This window comes from Protopterus annectens, chromosome 5.part1, assembly GCF_019279795.1.
Source record: "Protopterus annectens isolate FY-2018-M chromosome 5.part1, PAN1.0, whole genome shotgun sequence".
Taxonomy (NCBI): domain Eukaryota; kingdom Metazoa; phylum Chordata; order Ceratodontiformes; family Protopteridae; genus Protopterus; species Protopterus annectens.
In genome coordinates, this window is record NC_056736.1 from 281,009,372 (window position 1) to 281,029,669 (window position 20,298).

The 20,298-nt window shown below is 40.0% G+C and overlaps 1 protein-coding gene across 1 annotated transcript in view; it reads right to left on the minus strand.

The window, feature by feature from the left end:
* Window positions 1-20,298, minus strand: part of DONSON (DNA replication fork stabilization factor DONSON) — a 599,115-nt gene that overhangs the window by 219,262 nt on the left and 359,555 nt on the right. The window contains exon 7 of the mRNA XM_044072953.1: window positions 7,840-7,953. Coding sequence (XP_043928888.1) covers window positions 7,840-7,953 — 114 coding nt within the window. The remainder of the gene's footprint in view (window positions 1-7,839; window positions 7,954-20,298) is intronic.

A 20,298-nucleotide genomic window follows, 5' to 3' on the forward strand; every position in this document is an offset into this window, starting at 1 on the left:
TGTAATACATACCTGGCCTGTACCTTTGTTTTTGAAATCAATATCTTGATCTGGTGGTGAAGGGACTGTATTCTGTCTGGGGTAAGTTTTGCAGCCATTTCTTTTTAATCCAACTCTGCGCCTAAGAGAGTAATATGCTGAGAAGGTGACAGGGCAGATTTTTTAAAGTTTACTGCGATGCCTAGTCTGGCACAAAGCAACATTGTTTCATCCCTCACTCGTAGCAGTAGATGCCTGGTGGTGGCGGTGAGGAGCCAGACATCTAGGTATGGAAACACATGGCATCCTTGGCGTCTCACGTGAGCCATAACCACTGCCATGCATTTGGTGAACACTCTGCGGGGCTATAGTGAGACCAAAGGGCAGGGCTCGGAATTGGTAATGACTGGCTCCCAGCCAAAAGCATAAATGTCTCCTGGACTGCCTGTCCATTTTTATGTGGTAGTAAGCGTCCTGGAGATCTATCGACCACATCCAATCATCTTTCCCGAGAAAAGGGAATACGGACTGTAGTGTCACCATCCGGAACTTAGATTTTTTCTACAGATTTGTTTAGTTTGCTGAGATCTAGAATGGATCTCTAGTCCCGTCTTCTTTGAAACTAAAAAGAACCTTGTGTAAGACATGTTGGATGACTCTTTTTCTAGCAATGTGAGCATCTCTTGTGTTTCATAGTCCCACTGACCGGATGGAATGTCTGGCATGGACTGGTTTACTGGAGGGGGAGTGGAAAATGGTATGTAATAGCCTCTGGATATAATTGTCTGTATCTACTTGTCTTGGGAGATTTCTTGCCAGGTGTTTGGGTACAAATCGTCCCCTGACTGCCTCCAGAAAAGTGCAGGCATGTCTCCTTTCAGGAGCACTGGAAGTGCCTCCCAGAGAACTTATTTCTGTCGCCCTGATTCTGCGGACCCCCTCTGCTGCGAGGTCAGCATCTTCCATTAGCATTTCCCCCTCGGCCCCTGGGGGAAGTGTCACCATGTGCGTCAGAGAAACCTTTTGGGGATTTGCGGAACCCATCTTCCCACCTTTCTGACACTTAGGGTAAGGTCTAGACAGGGTGGAAAAACAGACTCCAACAGCAGACAAGGTTTTCCCTTCCTGCTCACATCTGGTCAAAGTAGCTTTCACCTTTGGTCCAAAAAACGGCTGAACCATTGACGGGGATGTTGGTGAAGGAAGACTTGAAGGGTTCAACAAAGTTGCAAAGACATATCCAAGAATGTTTTCTAAGGGAAATTCCTGCAGCTGCTGCTCTACTCACTCCATCGGCCGTGGAAGAAATCATTCTCGTAGAAGAGTTCACAATGGAGTTGAGGGTGGATAGCTGTCAGGAAACTCTGTCTGCAGTCCCCAAAGCTACAGAACCTGGATGGGTGAGATAGTTCAGCGACCGCAGGGTAAAGGCCAGTGAAGAAAAGGCACGCTTTCCATATCTGTCCATAGTCCCTGATACTTTGTTAGGAGGATGAACAGATGAGGTCTCCGATAGCTCCTTCTTGGTGTCCGCCGCCACCACCATCGCATCTACAGGGACACCCTTTGTCAGGAACTCCTTCTCTGTAGGGGAAGTAATAAATATATTCAGCCTCCGCAGAACAGGCTCCACTGTATCAGGCGATGTTCAAGCCTTGCGGGATATGACACTTAAAAGCTGGTCATACGGGGGTCACCCAGGAGGTGGAAGGGCGAGACACTAAAGCCTCCAGGAATACTGATTCATCCTCTGAAGGGTTGATAGGTTTCCAGCCACTCCTCTGTTTCAGGATCCCAAGGATGTCAGAGAAAGAGACATCCTCAGAGGGGGACCATGGGGACCCTTCAGACTCATCCAAATCAGTATCTGAAGTGACAGACTCAGGGGAGTCTATGTCCTTCCTCTTGCACAGTCTCTTCCGAGGGACTTCCTCAGAGGGGTACTCTGGTGAAGCTTCGGAGGAGACAATGCAGCTCAAGGGGCTGCCTGGGACTCAGGGTCTCTATGCTGGGGAGGAGTAGGCAAAGAAGAGATTGACCCCAGCACCTGTGAGGGAAGAGAAGATGGCTCAGAGTGGAGCTGTCTGGGATGAAAGCACTCTCTCCATTAGCTCAAAAGCCCCCTCACTCCGCACTGAAGAAATCCTCCACTCTGAAGATGCCAAGGATCGACTCCGGGGTGGAGCAGGCGGTTCCAAAGCTGATGCAGGAGACGAAGTCAAGCTCGCCAAGGGGTAGAGTCGGCTCGGACAACTGTTTGTGCTGACTTCCCCTCTCGATCAGACGGGTGAGCATCGGCTGCAAGACTCCTCGAGATCCAAAGGACCTGAGAACATCGTACCAGATGCCAGAATCAATGAACCTAAGGGAGGTCCCGGTACTGATGGTTCTCCTACTATCAGATCCATCCTCTCTGGCTCCGATACCACCAGAATCGGAGTATGATTTGGAGATGGTACCTTTGATGGTCCCGAATCCTTTGGGGTCGGAGACGATAACATTTTTGCCAGATCCAGTGCCTTTAGCAATCTCTTCACCACCCACTCTACATCATCATCAGATAAACTCCTGGAAGAAAGCACAGTTGTGTACACTTACCATAAATGTAGATGTTCGAGTGTATTCACTGTTGCAGTCATTACATTTGGGTTATCTGCTTGCAGGTAGCCCTCAGTCGGCCTGATTAACAAAGTCTTGAGTCCTGCATCGGTTGCTGTCCCTTCTTCCATGACGTCAGGTCGTCAGGGGTATAAAACATGCAGCCGACGCCATTACATCAGTTTTTCTTGCTCCAGATGTCAAGTGCTCCCCTAATGGGGAGCAATTAAATATAAAAGTACAATGCTATACCTCCAACAAAAAAGCAAATACACCAAAAAGGCTTTTAAGCATAGTAAATGAAAGTAGAGGTATAGCCAAAAGAAGTTAGCGGGCTGGAGGGAAGGTAACCAGGACTGCAACAGTGAATACACTCGAACATCTACATTTATGGTAAGTGTACAGAACTGTACTATGTTCTTCGTGTTTTACTGTTGCAGTCATTACATTTGGGTAGATTCCCAAAGCTATGGTTCGGAGGAGGAATTTAGATAGTATTAGGACCAGCTATAAGGCCCTGCAAGACTGCAGTGGCAAAGCCAGCACTGGATTTAGAGAAAATTGGCATATGATAATGCTTGGTGATAGTATGTACAGAACTCCAGGTAGCAGCTTCTAGGATGTCCCTGGTAGGGACGCCTCTGAGAAATGCTGTAGCGGTAGATGCAGCCCTGGTGGAGTGAGGTCTGATACCCTGGGGGATAGGTTTTCCATGGTGCTTATAGCAAAAATGAATGCAATGGCCTATCCATTTAGAAATAGTTTGCTTTGAAATAGCCTTCCCCTCTGCCCCTGCAGCAAATGCATCCAGCAATTGTTCAGATTTCCTTTGAGGTTTAGTCCTGTCCAAGTAGAATCTAAGTTGTCTGTGCACATCTAAGGAATGCAGTATCCATTCCCCTTTGTTCTGTGGATTGAGAAAGAAGGTTGGCAAATGAATGGACTGATTAAGAGCCACACTGGACACTACCTTGGGCATGAAGGATGGATTAGTTCTGAGGGACACCCTGTCCGCATGAAAGATGATGAAAGGCTCCACTGCCATAAAGGCCTGTAATTCAGATGCCCTTCTAGCTGAAGTGATTGCTAAAAGGAAAGCTGTTTTCCAAGAAAGAAATTTTAAGTCTGCAGTAGCAGCTGGCTCGAAAGGAGGTAGAGCGAGTTTCTCCAAAACAAAGTTAAGGTCCTAGGCTGGGGTTGGAGCTCTCCTGGGTGGTGTCAAATTTCTGGCCCCTCTGAGGAACTGCTTGAGCAGTGGATGAAAGAAGCGGGGAGGTTCTGTGTTATAATGAGCTGAAATTGTAAGAAATCTTTAACAGTTTGCATAGATTTAGCTTTATCTTCCATCTTTTTAAGAACTTCCTCAGCCTTGTTGCCAAACAGGCGGTCCTGATTTAAGGGAGCATCCAACAATTTAGCTTTAATATGATCAGGCAAAGATTGCTCCTTAAGCCAAGCATGCCATCTGAGCATAGACCCAGTAACAGCAGCCCTGCAAGAGGCCTCTAATGAATCAAAACCACACTGCAAAGTATGTTTTCCAACTTGTTCAGCAGAATGCATTAAATCCTGTAATTCTTTATTTTCCACACAGTCAGGAATCAGCATCATTTTCTGTTTAAGCAGTCCGATAACATGTTGCTAATACTTTAACATATGAAACTGGCAGTTTAAAGCCCTAATGGCCAAGATTGCAGAAGTGTAAACCTTCGTACCCCATCTATCCAGCGCCCTGGAGTCTCTATCAGAAGGGGTAGGATTTTTAGCAATAGAAGCCTTAATGCCCTTGGGAACCTGTGAAATAGTCTCTGGATCTGCAATAGGATTTTTAAAAAGGAACTTGTGGGACTCAGGGACCCTGTAGTATCTGTCAGGTTTTCTGGGAGAAGGAGGCAAGGAATCAGGGGCCAAACTAGATTCTGAAAAAGCATCATCAACAATGTCTAGTACAGGATGAATAGCTGAAGGCCTATGCTGAGGTAGAAGGAAATCCCTAAGCCTCTTTTTTGAATCAGAAAAATCCTGGCTTTCCCAGTGGAAATGCACCGTTAGAGTATGTAAGGTTTCCCCAAAAGAAAAATCCTCAGGAGGGGAAGCACAGGGAATGGAGTCCTCGGCATCAGAATCTTCATAAGTAGGATAAGGGCAAATCCAGAAGAATCAGAAAAAACAGAATCCTGATCAGAAGATTCATAATCAACTTCAGTTCTAGGCCTCTTAGAAGGGGGAGGGGGTTGGCTACCCCTGATTAGAGTTATTAGATCTTCAGCCATTCTTATCATTTGTTTTTTAGGCATAGAGGCCTAAGCATGTGGTCTGGGCGTTGTTTTTTTAGGCATGGTTCGAGATTTAGGCCTAAGTAAAAAAGGAGACATTGGTTTAATATGCAAGTCCGTAGGCCTGAATACACCCTCAGAAGCCGGTGCCTGCACAGCGGCTCCAGACCCATCCAAAGTGGAGACATCCGCGGGTTCCACAGTTGAAGCATCTCGCAGCATACCGAATGGGTCTCAGTAGAGGCATGCAAATGAGAAGTAGCAGGTATCAGGGGCTGCGAAAGCGCCTCACTGAGTACCGGCAAACTGGCGACTGGCTTAGAAGCATTGTTGGCAGTTTTGGTCCTCAAAGGCCTCTGTTTTTATCTTTGTGGTTTTTCAGATGGCTAACCGACGACATTTCTGGATAATTAAACCGAGAACCGAAATATTTAGAGGCAAAAATATACCAACGACTGATAGTGCGCTGATTAAACAAAGCACAAAACCGACAGCAAGGTATGTCGTGGTCAGGGCCTAGGTAAGGAATACAGTACGAATGAAAATCTTTAAGAGGTATTTGCTTTCCACAAGTAATGCAATTATTAACTTTTACTGACATCGGAAAGGAGCAAGAAAAAGTTTCCCCAACAGAGTACTTAGCTTTAGTTGAAGACTTCGGTTCTGAAACTTGAAAACGAAAATTTCAGGAGTCGGCCGGCCAGCACTTGCGAACTGCTTCTGCTTTGGGCACCGCACGGCAAGAAAGACTGATGTAATGGCATCGGCTGCATGTTTTATACCCCTGATGACCTGACTTCATGGAAGAAGGGACAACAACCGATGCAGGACCCAAGACTTTGTTAATCAGGCCGACTGAGGGCTACCTGCAAGCAGATAACCCAAATGCAATGACTGCAACAGTGAAACACGAAGAACATCAGGAGGATAATGAGGGAGATCTAGCCCTCTCCAAAATGGGAGATCTCAATATAGGTGTAACTGGCTCCAATATAGGAGACCGTCTCCTGCTTGGTACCTCTACCAGCTCCGTAGACACTAATGGAGCCGAACAGGAAGATTCTGGTCTATCAGAACCAAGAGCCCTCAACTTCAATGCAACAACTTTTTTTATCAGCTCCGAAGCTGGAGTCGCAACGGCAGGTCTCTTAGAGGCTTTTGAATGTGAAGAAGATGGAGAAGTAGGCTTGGAGCACTCTAATGATTCCTAGAAAGGATCTTTCAGTAAGCCTCTAATAATCAATTTGTTTCAACGCTCCTGAAGCACTCTACTGCTAAACCCATGATAGATGGTGCAAGGATCCTGTAAGTGGATGCCACCGAGACAATACACACAGCCAGTGTGACCATCTGTAAGAGACATTTTTTGGGTGCACCGGTCACATTTTTTAAAACCAGACTGCTTATGTTCTTCTTTTGACATCTTGAACAGCAAAGGGTGAAGGCAAAAAGGCAGAGAACTATTTACCATTAAACAAATAAACTCTCTAATACTAATATACAGAAATCAACAACACGGCTCTAAAGCTAACTACAGAGCCTACTACTAGGTGAAAAACACCAGAAGCCAAAGGACAGTAAGCCAATCCAGCATTACTCTGCAGAACTCTTAACAACAAAACTTCTCTCTCTCTCTGTTTTTTTTTTTTTTTTTTTACACACAACAAAGGCAGAAAACAATGGCATAACTATGAAGGTGAAGAAACCTTTAAAAAGGATTCTTCAAGGGAGAAAAACCACAAGGAAAGGGGAGAAACCCTCTCAGTAAAGCGGGCCACTGATAGCCCTCTAAGTTAAATTGATCTCTCTAGAAGTAGGAAAAGGAACTTCACTACAACAGAATAAATAGGGGTCTATCGCAAATGGACAGCGAGAACTAAGTGGACTTTGAAGAAAATTTTTTACAAGAAATCCAACAAAACAATCCTTAGCCAATGAGCCAGCAGGAACACTTCTTGATTGCTTGAGCGGCAAAAGAGATCTGGGTATCTTACCTGGTGCATCATGGGATAGGGGTTAGCCTCGAGCCAGTGGAAGCTCTCAAGCTTTTGTATTAGGTCGAGTCAGAACCGATGCTTGGTTCCGAACCCAACCAGCAAGAATTATGTCAAGATAGGACAACATAACATGCATAATTTTTGCCTTCTTAATGAGGAACTCAACTTGTAAGGCAAGCAGAGACCACACTGTGGGTGGATCTGGTAGCAGGAAGGTGAGGCCAATGAATGGTAACTCTGGTAAGTGAGTTGCTCCTTGCACAGTTTCATCACAAGTAAGGGATATGAATGGAACTCTCTTGCATTAAGCACCCTCCACAGATAATTTTTAGAGAAATGAGGGAGGCTTCAAGCTTTCCTGTTCTCTTGTGGTAGCCAGACTGAAGCACCAGCACTTATGACAATGTTTCACCTCATGCGCCTCTCTCGAGCACCAAAAGCAGTGCTGGTGTACATACTCGCATGTTGTTTGGTAACTGCAGGAACGCTTGGAAGGTTTTAGTGTTCTGAATATTGAAATAGAGGAAATTTTCCACTGTGAAAGTTAGCAACAATATTCTAACTGTGCAAGCAGCAGAAGAGAAGTTGGAGTTGAACTAAGGGGCATCGTGGCCAGGCATACTCTTAGTCCAAAATGTTGCATCATTATATGTGAGGGCAAATGCATGTGATCAAATTAACTGTGCCAAGCTCGGAGTATCAGAAGAAATTCTAGCAGCTACCCACTGCAGAAGGCTTCAAAAATCATTTATAACCCTTTCCTTGAATAGTTCGCACACATTTTCTCTAATTTGCAGAAGTCAACTAAAACCTTAAGAGTTTCGATATTTCTCTTCCAAAACAGTTTTACCATCCTTTAAGTCCAATATTCAATGCAGCCTTCAAAGATGATGAAAATTACCATGTCCACACTATAACAGCAATATAAAATCAAACACTGTTAAAAATCCAACCTGTTAGCAAAACATAAAACAGTCTCAAAAGGATACAGTTTAATAGAAATGGCATCTGGCTTCTTAACTTTATCCTGCACTCCCATCTCTTCTAGCCATGAAAATCCTCCATCGTCATCGTCATCATCATCATCGCTTTCTAAAGGTTTACTTGAAAATGAAAAACAATATCAGGCTAAATGTACATTTTTTATGCTAAAGATCTAGTCTTGGATTACTGTTCTTTACATAAATTAATGAGATACTTTTATCTATTTCCATTTCATTGAAAGAAATTATGTCATGTTATAATATGGTATAGTATTTCCATATCAATGAAAGAAAGCATGGTTATACAGATGAACAAAAATTATAAGGTTATCAAGACAAAGAAATCAAAGACTACCTTTCCACATGAATGAGATTGTCAAAATCTGGTTCTTCAATCAAGTCTCAGGTAAGTTCAGATGACATTTCAATAACAAATTTCCTTACTACCCAAGATGTCCATGGCAGTTGCATTAGTTCCTTTTAGTAATATGATCCTTTATACATATGCAGGCAACAACAGGCATTTTTCTGAAAATGCCTAGGAGATAATGGCTGTAATTAGCCATTGGATCTTAGGACTGAAAAGTGGTTGCAATGCAGACATCTGAACTGTTATGCAGATAAATATATCTACTGTTTCTACTCATGTGCCATGTATTACGGCAATTATATATTATGTGGAAACTCTCTGAAAGTAGATTAAGAAGACAACTTGAGAATGCTGCTGACAGATGATCAAATAAAGCAAACGACAGCGAAATCTACATGAAATGTTAGTATAGTTACAAAAAGGAGTGTTTCTTTGTTTTACACTCCTTGAATAAATTCTAAGACTCCCCCCCCCTTAGAATTTAGGGTACTATTAACACGGAATCAAAGTTTAGAAAGGATATTAATACAGAAGGAAACAAAGATGTATAACTAAAACTACCAGACTGATACACTAGTTATGGAAAACCGTCTATGGTTTACATTACAGAAAAAAAGAATAGAAAATCAACATGAAACATCATAATGGCAAGGAAAGTAAATGATTGCATACGATCATGTACCAACTGTTGTGCTTAGATACAAAACAGCCATTCACAGATCGTGACTCACGTTTCATGGTACGCAAATGCATGTATATAGCACATACAAGTTTGATTTTACTACCATATTGGCAACATCATGCAGCAGGACTTTTAGGGGCTGTAAGATCTGCTTCTAGGGAGTTCTTTCCTTACGGACACTATTGCTGGCTGAAGTTCCTCAGCCTTACGTACTACATTTCTTCATGAGCCTGGCTGTTGAATGATAGGTGTCTTTTACATGACTGCTGGCATCATTAATCTGTGTATGAAATTTTTTGTTTATGGAGGAATGAGAATGAAACCAGCTTTGGTAGTAATTGTAGTTTTATTGAGATCATAGCATGCTTTCATTAATAAAAAACACAAACGGCCAGCACCAAGGAGGAATTCAATCTTTTTTATTATGAAGCAGACCGTAAAAATGCAATGATAACACCATTTTTAAAGACGTATCCCTACTTCTTTAAAAAGGGTGTTATCATTGCTTTTTTCCATTTTTTTGCATTGATAAAGGCCTTCAGGACCAAAAACGGTCTGCTTCATAATAAAAAAGATTGGATTCCTCCTTGGTGCTGGCCGTTTGTGTTTTTTATTGCGTTTAATTTTGGCCTTTGCACCTGCCGTCTGTGCGTGGCTTCTCCTGACTTTAACAGATATGTTTTCATTGATGGCACATCCTTGTGTAGAACCTTGTACTGTGAAGCATGACTGTTGTGACAGCATCCTGAGAAAGGCATATTTACCTGCTGACATTGGATAAGATGGCAGCGGAAACTGACCTGAAGTGTATTGTTACTGCTAACTGCAAAAATGTGGACTTTGAGAGAGCTACTGAGCCATGTGGCCTTCTCTTATAATGGCTAAGCCACATTGTAGAAATAATTATATATTATGGATTGAGTATCACTACTTTTCATTACTGAAAGCCTACAGAAAAACGACAGAAAAATACTGTCTGGCCATAAGGCTGGGGTTTGTAGATGACTGACCAATGATTATGAAGACTGGGTGAGAGGCAGTCATTGTACAGTATCAATGTGTTCTGCCTGAATGATCAAGCAACAACAGAATATTGTGATGCATGCTGACCATGTGTCTTCAGTACCTTTCAGAATGAATACAGTACAGTGGTCCTGCCACCAGCAACTGTAAAGATGCCAGGTAATGCAGGTCACTGCAAGTAAGTACTGAATCTGTAGAATTTTGGTCTGGGTGTGAACTGCCTGACCTGATAAACACTGCATGTAGCACATCTCTTACTGTGTGCAATGCAAACCCCATATGGATGCGTGTAAACTAGGCATACATAGTCTGTTTCTTTGTTTTTGAGGGATCCTTTTGGGGTACTTCAAGACAGTTATTTAAAACAAGTCAGATCATCATGCTCAACTGTGACAGATGTAGGAGACTGCAGTGTACAACACAACAATATGCTTGATTAGTCACTCGTAGCTCTTGGGAGTGATCCAAAACAGTAAATGACACCATCTCTCATGCACTAATACTGGAATATCAGTTAGCATTGGGTTGTTTCCCATAGTTCAGACCACGTTGGTCCAGAGCAAAGGTGTACACAGATTGCTTTTGCAATCATGGATTGTAGATATGAGGTGTACTGCAGCATGTGAAATGCCATGTACACGCTTCTGAAGTATAATGGGCAGGGTTGCAGGGCTAACCACTGTGGCAATATATGTGGCTTATGCCAGCTGCTGTATTATTTTTTTTTTTTAACTTTACTGAATTATCACCTGTGACATAGGCAAACTTTCATTTTATAGAAATAATCAAACCATATAAACAAGATGGCATTTACAAGCATCATACATCACATATTTGTCTATACAATATAATCAACCCAACATTACATAAATTGTTCAACTTCTCTTAAACCTCACTCCTCCAAAAAAAATAGTTTTTCTGCAAGTATTGTTCCCGCAATTTCCATTTTTCCTACGTAATTTACTACTAAGATCCCACTTCCTTTTCTTTTACTTCTGTTACAATATTCACCGCCTCAAGTATGGTTGGTTTAGACATTGATTTTAATTTTCTAGTAATTGATTTTTGGCAGCACCAGAATTAAACTTAACAAGGGCTTACCATGTCTACGCAATTCAGATCCTATAACCCAGCTCAAAAAAATAATTTTTTTTAGTTTCATTCAATTGGTCACCCAGTACTCCTGACAAACTACTCTGCAGGGAGTTTTTAAAATCTGTCAACTCATTACACACCCAAAAAGTACAGTTGTGTAAAATCTGACTATAAAAGTAGATGTCCTCCTTTCCACTGTTGCAGTATTCTTTACTCAAGCGATCTTCTGCCAAAGACAGCCAAATGTCTGACCAGTATAACAAAGTCTTTAGGTCTTATAGGAGGTGTACATCACACGTATGCTCCCCACACACGACACAGGACATAAAGGTAATTCAGTATCCGAATGGAGAGATGAAAAGTCAGCAAGCAAAGGAGAGTAGTAGTGCTGAAACTGAATTCATCCTCAAGTCTTGCTAAGTACCTTCATGAGGTGGACCCTGTTTTCCCAAAATCTCACCAAGGCAACACTGATATATAGACTGTATTTATATAGCACATATCATGGAGAGAAGTAGGTTAAAAACTAAAAAAGATAACTGGTTGCACAAGACCCAGGATACAAAAGTGTCCAATCCTAGTAGGCACACTGGCGCCAGGACTGGAAGAGATAACTGTGTAGAATCCTCAAAATATGGAAACATTACTACAATGGGGCCAGGCCAGGCCCAAGGGGAGGATGCCCCTCATTGTAGAAGGAAGTAGCAGTCCACAAAAGTCACAAAAACTGATAGGCCAAAGAAGAGCCATAAAGACAATAAAGTGGACTATTGAGGATAAGAAAGAAATTATGCATTGTTACTATTATGCAAAAAGCCCAGAATTTCCAGGCACAAGATATACAAAACGATTGACAGAGAAATTAGAGGAAAGATAAACACTTCCGCAAGAAAAACTGTCAGAAGCTTCAAATGAAAATTTATGTTCATTAATACAACAGATTTGTAAAAAACACTATATAGATCAAGAAACCTTGATCTGCTTGGAAAAAGAAGCATCTGAGGAAGTGCAAAAATATAAACAACAAAGCCAAGAGATATTTGAAAAGTATAAAAAAGAAATATGGACATGGGAAAGAAAAAGAGATTTGATATGGTGCAATATTTATGCAAAGAAGAAAGCCAAATTAATCAATATAAAGAAGACAGCCCCAAAGATATTTGAAGAGAAATACAGCCAAAGGCATCCAGATATCGAAAATGTCGCAATAAAAAAAAACACAAAGATGGAATGTAGAAAAGAACATCAGTAAAGTAGAATATTAAAAAAAATAGAAGTTGAAGTTAAGGAGTGCCTGTGAAGTGAAGGATTTGATGCAGAAGGTCTAACACAAGTTACATCACAGCAAGATGGAATGAGTCCCCAAAGCAGGGAGAAACAGGAAGATCAGGAAACATCTGAATAAGAAATATGGACATGGGAAAGAAAAAGAGATTTAATATGGTGTAATATTTATGCAAGGGAGAAAGCAAAACTAACCAATACAAAAAGAGCAGCACCAAAGATACTTGAAGAGAAATACAGGCAAAGGAATCCGGACATGGAAAACTTTACAATACAAAAAATACGATGACAAAGAGGAAAAGTAGAAAAGGAGATTAGTAATGCAGAAGTTAAAGAAATAGAAACTGAGGTTATGGAGTACTTGCAAAGTGAATGATTCAGTGTAGAAAATCTAATTCAGAAAGCACCACAACAAGATAGAGTAATGGATATTCAAATTAAGGGGAAACCAGTGGAACAGGAAGCAATTGGTCAGGTGCCATATGAAGATAATTTGGAGCCCCACACAGGAAACCAGTATAAATGTTTACTTCAAGCTAGACAGCAAAGGAAGGAACAGGTAACTGTGGAAGCTCTGATGCAGTCAATATTGAGGAGGGATGGGCCAGTGAGTTCCCATATGATAAAGCAATGGATGGCACAGGATGAAACTGAAGAGAATGTGCCACAGGAAGATGCTATAGAACCTTCTATAGAATGCCTGCAGGAAGTGGAAAACAAGGGTTGTACCCTCAGTTTGGAAGAAAAGGAGCCAAGAGAAGAGTTGCTTGATTTAATAGACATAGATAAATATATCATGATCAATAAAAGAAATAGACTGCAGAAGGTTAATAAAACCCCAAAAGTCAGAAACCTGATAAAACAAGTGAACACAGTAATTAGGACTGTTCATAGAGATCCGTGCAATATAACATAAGTAAACAGGAAATACTACTGTGAAGCTAAATTAATAACTGATAAAGTTCTACCACAAGAACACAGGGTAGTGAGAGAAAGGAAGGGGAGAAATCGAATACCATCATGGAAATATTGCATAGAGAAAACTATAAACCAGTTAAGACAAGAAGTGTCACTGTTAGAAGACTATAGAAGAGGGAACAGATCAGCAAAAATACTATGATAGATAGAGAGATGTGATAAAAGCAATGAGCAGTATTAGAACAGACCAGGATCTATCATGCACAATTGCAAATAAACTAAAAATTTCAGCACAGGTGGAAAAACTTAGAAGATAAAAAGATAAATAGAACAGTAAAAAATAAGCACTTTATTGATGTCCCAAAAAAGTTTTATACAGAATTGGGAAATAAGGGCAAAAGGAACTGAAAGACCGCCAAAAAAAGAAAAAATAGATACATTTTGGAGAAGTATCTAATGAAGATCCTGTGGAACATAAAAATGCTAAATGGATAGAAGTTGTTAAAGAAAGAATAAGAGGTTTAAAGGTACAAGATATGAAATGGGATGAAGTAACAGCTAGAGAGATTGAAAGAGAGTTAAGAAAAGCCTCTAATTGGAAAACCCCAGGCCCAGATGCAATACTTAACTTTTAGCTTCAAGTATTAACATCTTTGCACAAAGATTTAGCCATGAGTAAGAACTATTTATATGTGCACTCAGAACAGACACCAACTTGGTTAACAGGAAAAACAATGCTCTTAAGAGTGAACCTGCAAGCTACCCTAAAAATTATAGACCAATAACTTGCCTTCCGACGACATATAAACTATACTCGAGAACTGATGCTGACAGAGTTTATTGTCATTTAGAAGTAAACTCAGTTATGGCAGTAGAACAAAAGGGCACTAAAAGAAAGTCATATGGAACAAAGGATCATTTGTTGTTAAATAAAGTCATAGTGGAGAACTGTAAAAAGGGGAAGAATCTAAGTATGGCATGGACTGACTACAAAATGGCATTTTATCTCACATTCATGCATAAAAGAGTGCTTAAAAATGTATAAGATACATCCTACACTGATCGACTACTTTACATTGACCATGAAAGAGTTCATAGGTTGGTACTAGGCTATCAGCCCTAGGGCCTTTACAAGCCTAGCCATAACAATTCTCTGGCTATTTCTTCCCACAGTATTTACCTCCCTGGACCCCTGTCTAGCAGGGCAACTGACATGATCCCCGGGGTGAATTTCCTATATCCCATCCAATCACCAAGGTTTCTTTTGAAGAGGGCCAAAGAGGCGTTCCGGCTTGACATGTATGGGCAGTCTATTCCAGAGTCTGGGGAGTCTCTGGGTCAGGAACCTATCCCTCCAGCATGTTCTGTTCATTGTGATGACAAGGTTTAGATCCCTGGAGTGTGTGTCTCTGAGGGATTGGGATTTTTTTTAAGTGTAGCATGTCCAACAGCTCGGGTTTGACATGGCCATGTATGTTAAGCAGAGATCGCCTCTGAGTAGACAATATGCGACAGAGTATAGGTGGAGTTTTTTTAGATGGTCAGCATACGGCATCTGCTTTAGGCCTGTGATTCTTTTAGTGAGGTATTTCTGCGGCCTTTCCAGTTGTTGCAGATGTCTTGAGAGGTACATACCAAACGGGGCGTTGTATTCTATAATGGGTCTAATGAGGGAGGAGTACAGTGGGACAATGACAACCTTTTTTCTGGATGAAAAGCCCTTAGTGATGAGGTGTGCCACATAGAAGGATTTCAGTGTAAGAAACTTCTCTGTGTGGAAGATTTTCAGTCCATTTATTTCTAGTTAATTACTGTATATTAATCAGATCAGACAATAGTAGTAGAAGTAGCGAACGTAAACTTGTCAAGTTAAAAAGTAATAATAGAAAATATATAATTCTACAGCATTACTAAGTATTCGAAAGTAATCCAAGCAAGGCAGGCAGTCTGTTTCCAGTCGAAAATCCTTTATTAAGTACACAGACAAGCGATCCAAGTTAAACAAAAATAGAGTAATAATTTCCTCACAAGCTTTCTAAATATATATATATATATATACTTTTTATCAGGCATGGGAGTGGCTTATTGTGCTGTAAAACAAAGTGTTATTGGTACACATGTTAAATCCACATCCCTTCCCCCATCAGTGTGACGTTCGAGCTGGTCCTGCCCTACCTAGTAGCTGTCATAGTAATATATAGCCCTAATGTACTTTAATGGTACATCTTATTTAACCAAATTATTAAGTAGATTATTAAGTCTGTGATTTTATACAAGGCAATATACTACATGGCTGGAAATATATCAACCTTAGTTCATTTTGCGATCAAAAATTATATATAAATATATACATATACATTTTGCATGTAAAAATCAGTTTCTATTTTCATAACCTGTTGTTAACAAAGATCGCTTTCGTCCTTCTAGACTTCTTCAGGTCTGTGTACAAGAACCCTAAAAACCTATATAATTGTATAATTAGTTAGTATTGTTATTACCATCATTTTGAATAAAGTGGAAAAAAGAGAACCAGAAAAAATAAATAAATAAATAAATAAATGTATGATGATGGAAACAAAATATACACTTAAATTTCAAATGATTTAAAATGGTATTTAAAACCAATTTGTAGAAAAAAAATAAAATACAATTAGTCATGTAAACAATGTGGCAATTTTCTAAGTTCCAGTGCACTTTTAATTGAACAGTAGTAGTTTAGTCCAGGCTTTCTAAAAGAGTTCAGCTTTAATTGCCACATGAGTTCATGTTTTTCCAGAATATTCGGGATGTCTCCTTCAAGATCACCCATGTCTATGCATTATTTTTACATCCAGAGCGAATTTCTGACAGATGACATGAAATCCTTCGCTTGAGTTTATTTACAGTCTTGCCCACATAGAATGCATCACATTCATTGCACTGTGCCCCGTAAATTACTTTTTTAGTGTTACAGTCACCCCCTGCACTGGTTTTAATGATGATCTTTAAATAAGGGCAATAAAAACCATCACCTTGCTGTATAAATATACAAAATGTACAATTAGTTTCACATCTTTTAGTGCTTTTCTCACATGGTCTAGGTTTAAATTCAACAAAACTTCTAATATTCCTGGCCTTCCTATAAACAAATGATGGGGCTTCACCTAAGATGTTAATCAGAAAAGGGTTTCCTGTGACAATGTCCCAGTTTTCTTCAATAATAGTTTTGATACTGTGATAATCCAAAGTGTATGTCAGGATGCAGCTATTTTTGCATTTGTTATTCTCTGTGGGATTAACTTAACATTTTTCTACTGGGGAGGTTGAGTGAAGGTGCTTCAGTCCTTTTCAGTTCTATAATGGGTTCCAGGATGTTTTAACATCTGACTTTCATAGCCTCTCACTAGAAAATCATTCTCTAAGTTGTTCAGGTTTCTCAAAAATGGTTCCATCTCTGTGGTAATTCGAGCTAATCTATAGCCTTGGGATTTCACTACATTATACTTGGTTTTTGTAGGATGTAGACTTTTACTGTGGAGTAATAAGTTAACCCTTGTTGGTTTTCTGAATAGATCAGTGGTGATTCTGTTATTGTTGGTGTCCTTGGAAATCTGCATATCTAAGAAAGTGGTTGAAGTACAACTATGGGAAGAGGTAAACTTCAGGAAGGGAGTTGTTTGATTGAGGTAAGTGATAAAATCTCCAAACTGCAAGGTGTCACCTTCCCACACAATAAAGACATTGTCAATAAAACATAAATAGCATGTGATATGCTGCATGTAGTCTGTGTTGTTTAACACAAAGTCCTCCTCCCATTTGCCCAGAGCTATGTTAGCTATGCTGGGAGCCATGGCAGCCCTCACTGCTATACCAGTTTTATGTTTGTAGTGTTTGCCATTGAAAGTAAAGAAATTGAAGTCCAGTACAAGATTAATGAGCTTGCTTAACTTTTGCAGTTGTGCCTGTGTACCCCAATTATGTTTCTTAAAAGACTCCATAGCTGCTGTTATACAGTAATTGTGAGGGAGCACCGTGTACAAGGATTCCACATCAATAGTTGCAATGTTTTTTATTTTCTTCAAAAAATCCATTGAATCTCTTATGTACGACTTATTCTTTTCTGCTAGAGGTTTCAGCAAGTAATCAAGGTAAATGGCTGTGGCTTCAGTAAGGGAACCTCCACTTGCTACCACTGGTCTATAAGGTGGGTCTTCTCTGTTCTTGTGTGGCTTTGGTATTCCAAAAAAGTAAGGTAAACATGGGCATGGGCTCCATAAATAATTATAAAGATTTTCAGTGATAAGTTTTTCTTCCCATAATGTGGTGAGATTAGTGTTCCATAAATCATATGCTCTTTTTATGTCACCCATGACAAAAAACTCATAAAATCTGTTATCCTCCAGCATGTTCTCTATCTTTTGGTTGTAGCTAGTGGTATCAGTCACAAGTATACCTCCTCCCTTGTCTGCCTTCATTACACGCCTGGATTTATCATTGCCTAGCCATTAACATCTTAGGTGAAGCCCCATCATTTGTTTATAGGAAGGCCAGGAATATTAGAAGTTTTGTTGAATTTAAATCTAGACCATGTGAGAAAAGCAGTAAAAGATGTGAAACTAATTGTACATTTTGTATATTTATACAGCAAGGTGATAGGTTTTATTGCCCTTATTTAAAGGTCATTAAAACCAGTGCAGGGGGTGACTGTAACACTACAAAAGTAATTTACAGGGCACAGTGCAATGAATGTGATGCATTCTATGTGGGCAAGACTGTAAATAAACTCAAGCGAAGGATTTCATGTCATCTGTCAGAAATCCGCTCTGGATGTAAAAATAATGCACTAGCCAAACACCTTTCTCTTCATAAAAGAGACACAGATTTTAAGTTCCAGATCCTGGATCGCATAGACATGGGTGATCTTGAAGGAGACATCCCGAATATTCTGGAGAAACATGAACTCATGTGGCAATTAAAGCTGAACTCTTTTAGAAAGCCTGGACTAAACTACTACTGTTCAATTAAAAGTGCACTGGAACTTAGAAAATTGCCACATTGTTTACATGACTAATTGTATTTTATTTTATTCTTTTCTACAAACTGGTTTTAAATACCATTTTAAATCATTTGAAATTTAAGTGTATATTTTGTTTCCATCATCATACATATATGTATTTTTTTATTTTTTTCTGGTTCTCTTTTTTCCACTTTATTCAAAATGATGGTAATAACAATACTAACTAATTATACAATTATATAGGTTTTTAGGGTTCTTGTACACAGACCTGAAGAAGTCTAGAAGGACGAAAGTGATCTTTGTTAACAATAGGTTATGAAAATAGAAACTGATTTTTACATGCAAAATGTATATGTATATATTTATATATAATTTTTGATCGCAAAATGAACTAAGGTTGATATATTTCCAGCCATGTAGTATATTGCCTTGTATAAAATCACAGACTTAATAATCTACTTAATAATTTGGTTAAATAAGATGTACCATTAAAGTACATTAGGGCTATATATTGTTATGACAGCTACTAGGTAGGGCAGGACCAGCTTGAATGTCACACTGATGGGGAAAGGGATGTGAATTTAACATGTGTACCAATAACACTTTGTTTTACAGCACAATAAACCACTCCCATGCCTGATAAAAAGTATATATATATATATATATATATATATATATATATATATAGTTAGAAAGCTTGTGAGGAAATTATTACTCTATTTTTGTTTAACTTGGATTGCTTGTCTGTGTACTTAATAAAGGATTTTCGACTAGAAACAGACTGCCTGCCTTTCTTGGATTACTTTCAAATACTTAGTAATGCTGTAGAATTATATATTTTCTATTATTACTTTTTGACTTGACGAGTTTACATTCACTACTTCTACTACTACTGTCTGATCTGATTAATATACAGTGATTAACTAGAAATATATGGACTGAAAATCTTCAGAGAATTTCTTACACTGTTTTGTTTTTAGACCCACTACACTTTAGTGGGTTGTTTTGAGACTTCGGGGATACCACGAAGATTACTTGTACAAAGAAGGATTTCCTGACTGTTGTGGCGATGTGGTTATCAAAGGTGAGACCACTGTTCACCTGTGTCCCTAAGTCTCTTATCACACTTTGGGTGTTTAGTGTACTGCCACCCATGTGGTAATTCACAGGTACATGTTTTTTCCCAAAGGGGGTAACTATACATTTCTTGGCATTGAGCTTGAGCCCATGGCTCTGGCACCAAGCATCTGTTTCTGTAAGGCCCTTTTGTAGAATATCAACATAATTTGGGGATTCAATAATGGCTCCCAGTTTGAAGTCATCTGCAAACTTTGTTAGCCAGAGTCCCTTAGTGTTGGCCTGTACTTCAGAGAAGTAGATGCCAAACAAGAGCAGTCCCAGGACTGAACCCTGAAATACTCCACTTGTCTGGAGCTGGATTTGGAGTCCACTACTTTTACAATGTGGGTTCTGTTAGTAAGCCAGTTGGCAACCCATTCACGGATTAATGCCCAGCTTAGTAAGTTTATCTATGATTCCAGAGTGGGGGATGGTGTCGAAGGCCTTGGTGAGGTCCAGATAGGCTGTGTGGACCACCTTACCCTTGTCCACGGCTCTGGAGACTGATTCGAAGAAGTCAATCAGGTTCAGGAGACAAGATCGGCCCTTCATGAACCCAAACTGCGTAGGGTCCAGTGTTTGAAGGTTGCCAATGTCTTTGTTTGCAATTTCCATGATAATACGTTCCATGGCCTTGCAGATCAGGCTCGTCAGACTGATGTGGTGGTAGTTCCCCTTGTGGAGTGGGATAACTGTAGCTGTGCGCCACTCAGTGGGCACGAAGCCTGAGGTGAGGCTATGATTAAACATGACACTTAGGTGAGGTGCCAGTTCATTTTGTAGTTCATGTAGTACACAGCCTGGGATGTCATCTGGTCCCATGAATGCTGTTATTCTTAGCTTTGGAGAGTGCGTTTTTTTACCTGTGTGGCCATTATTACCGGAATTTGGCAATCTTTCAGTATTGAGATTGTCCCTTTAGGGGGTGAGAGGGGGGTGAAGTTTGCAATGAATTGATCTGTCAGGATATTGGCAATA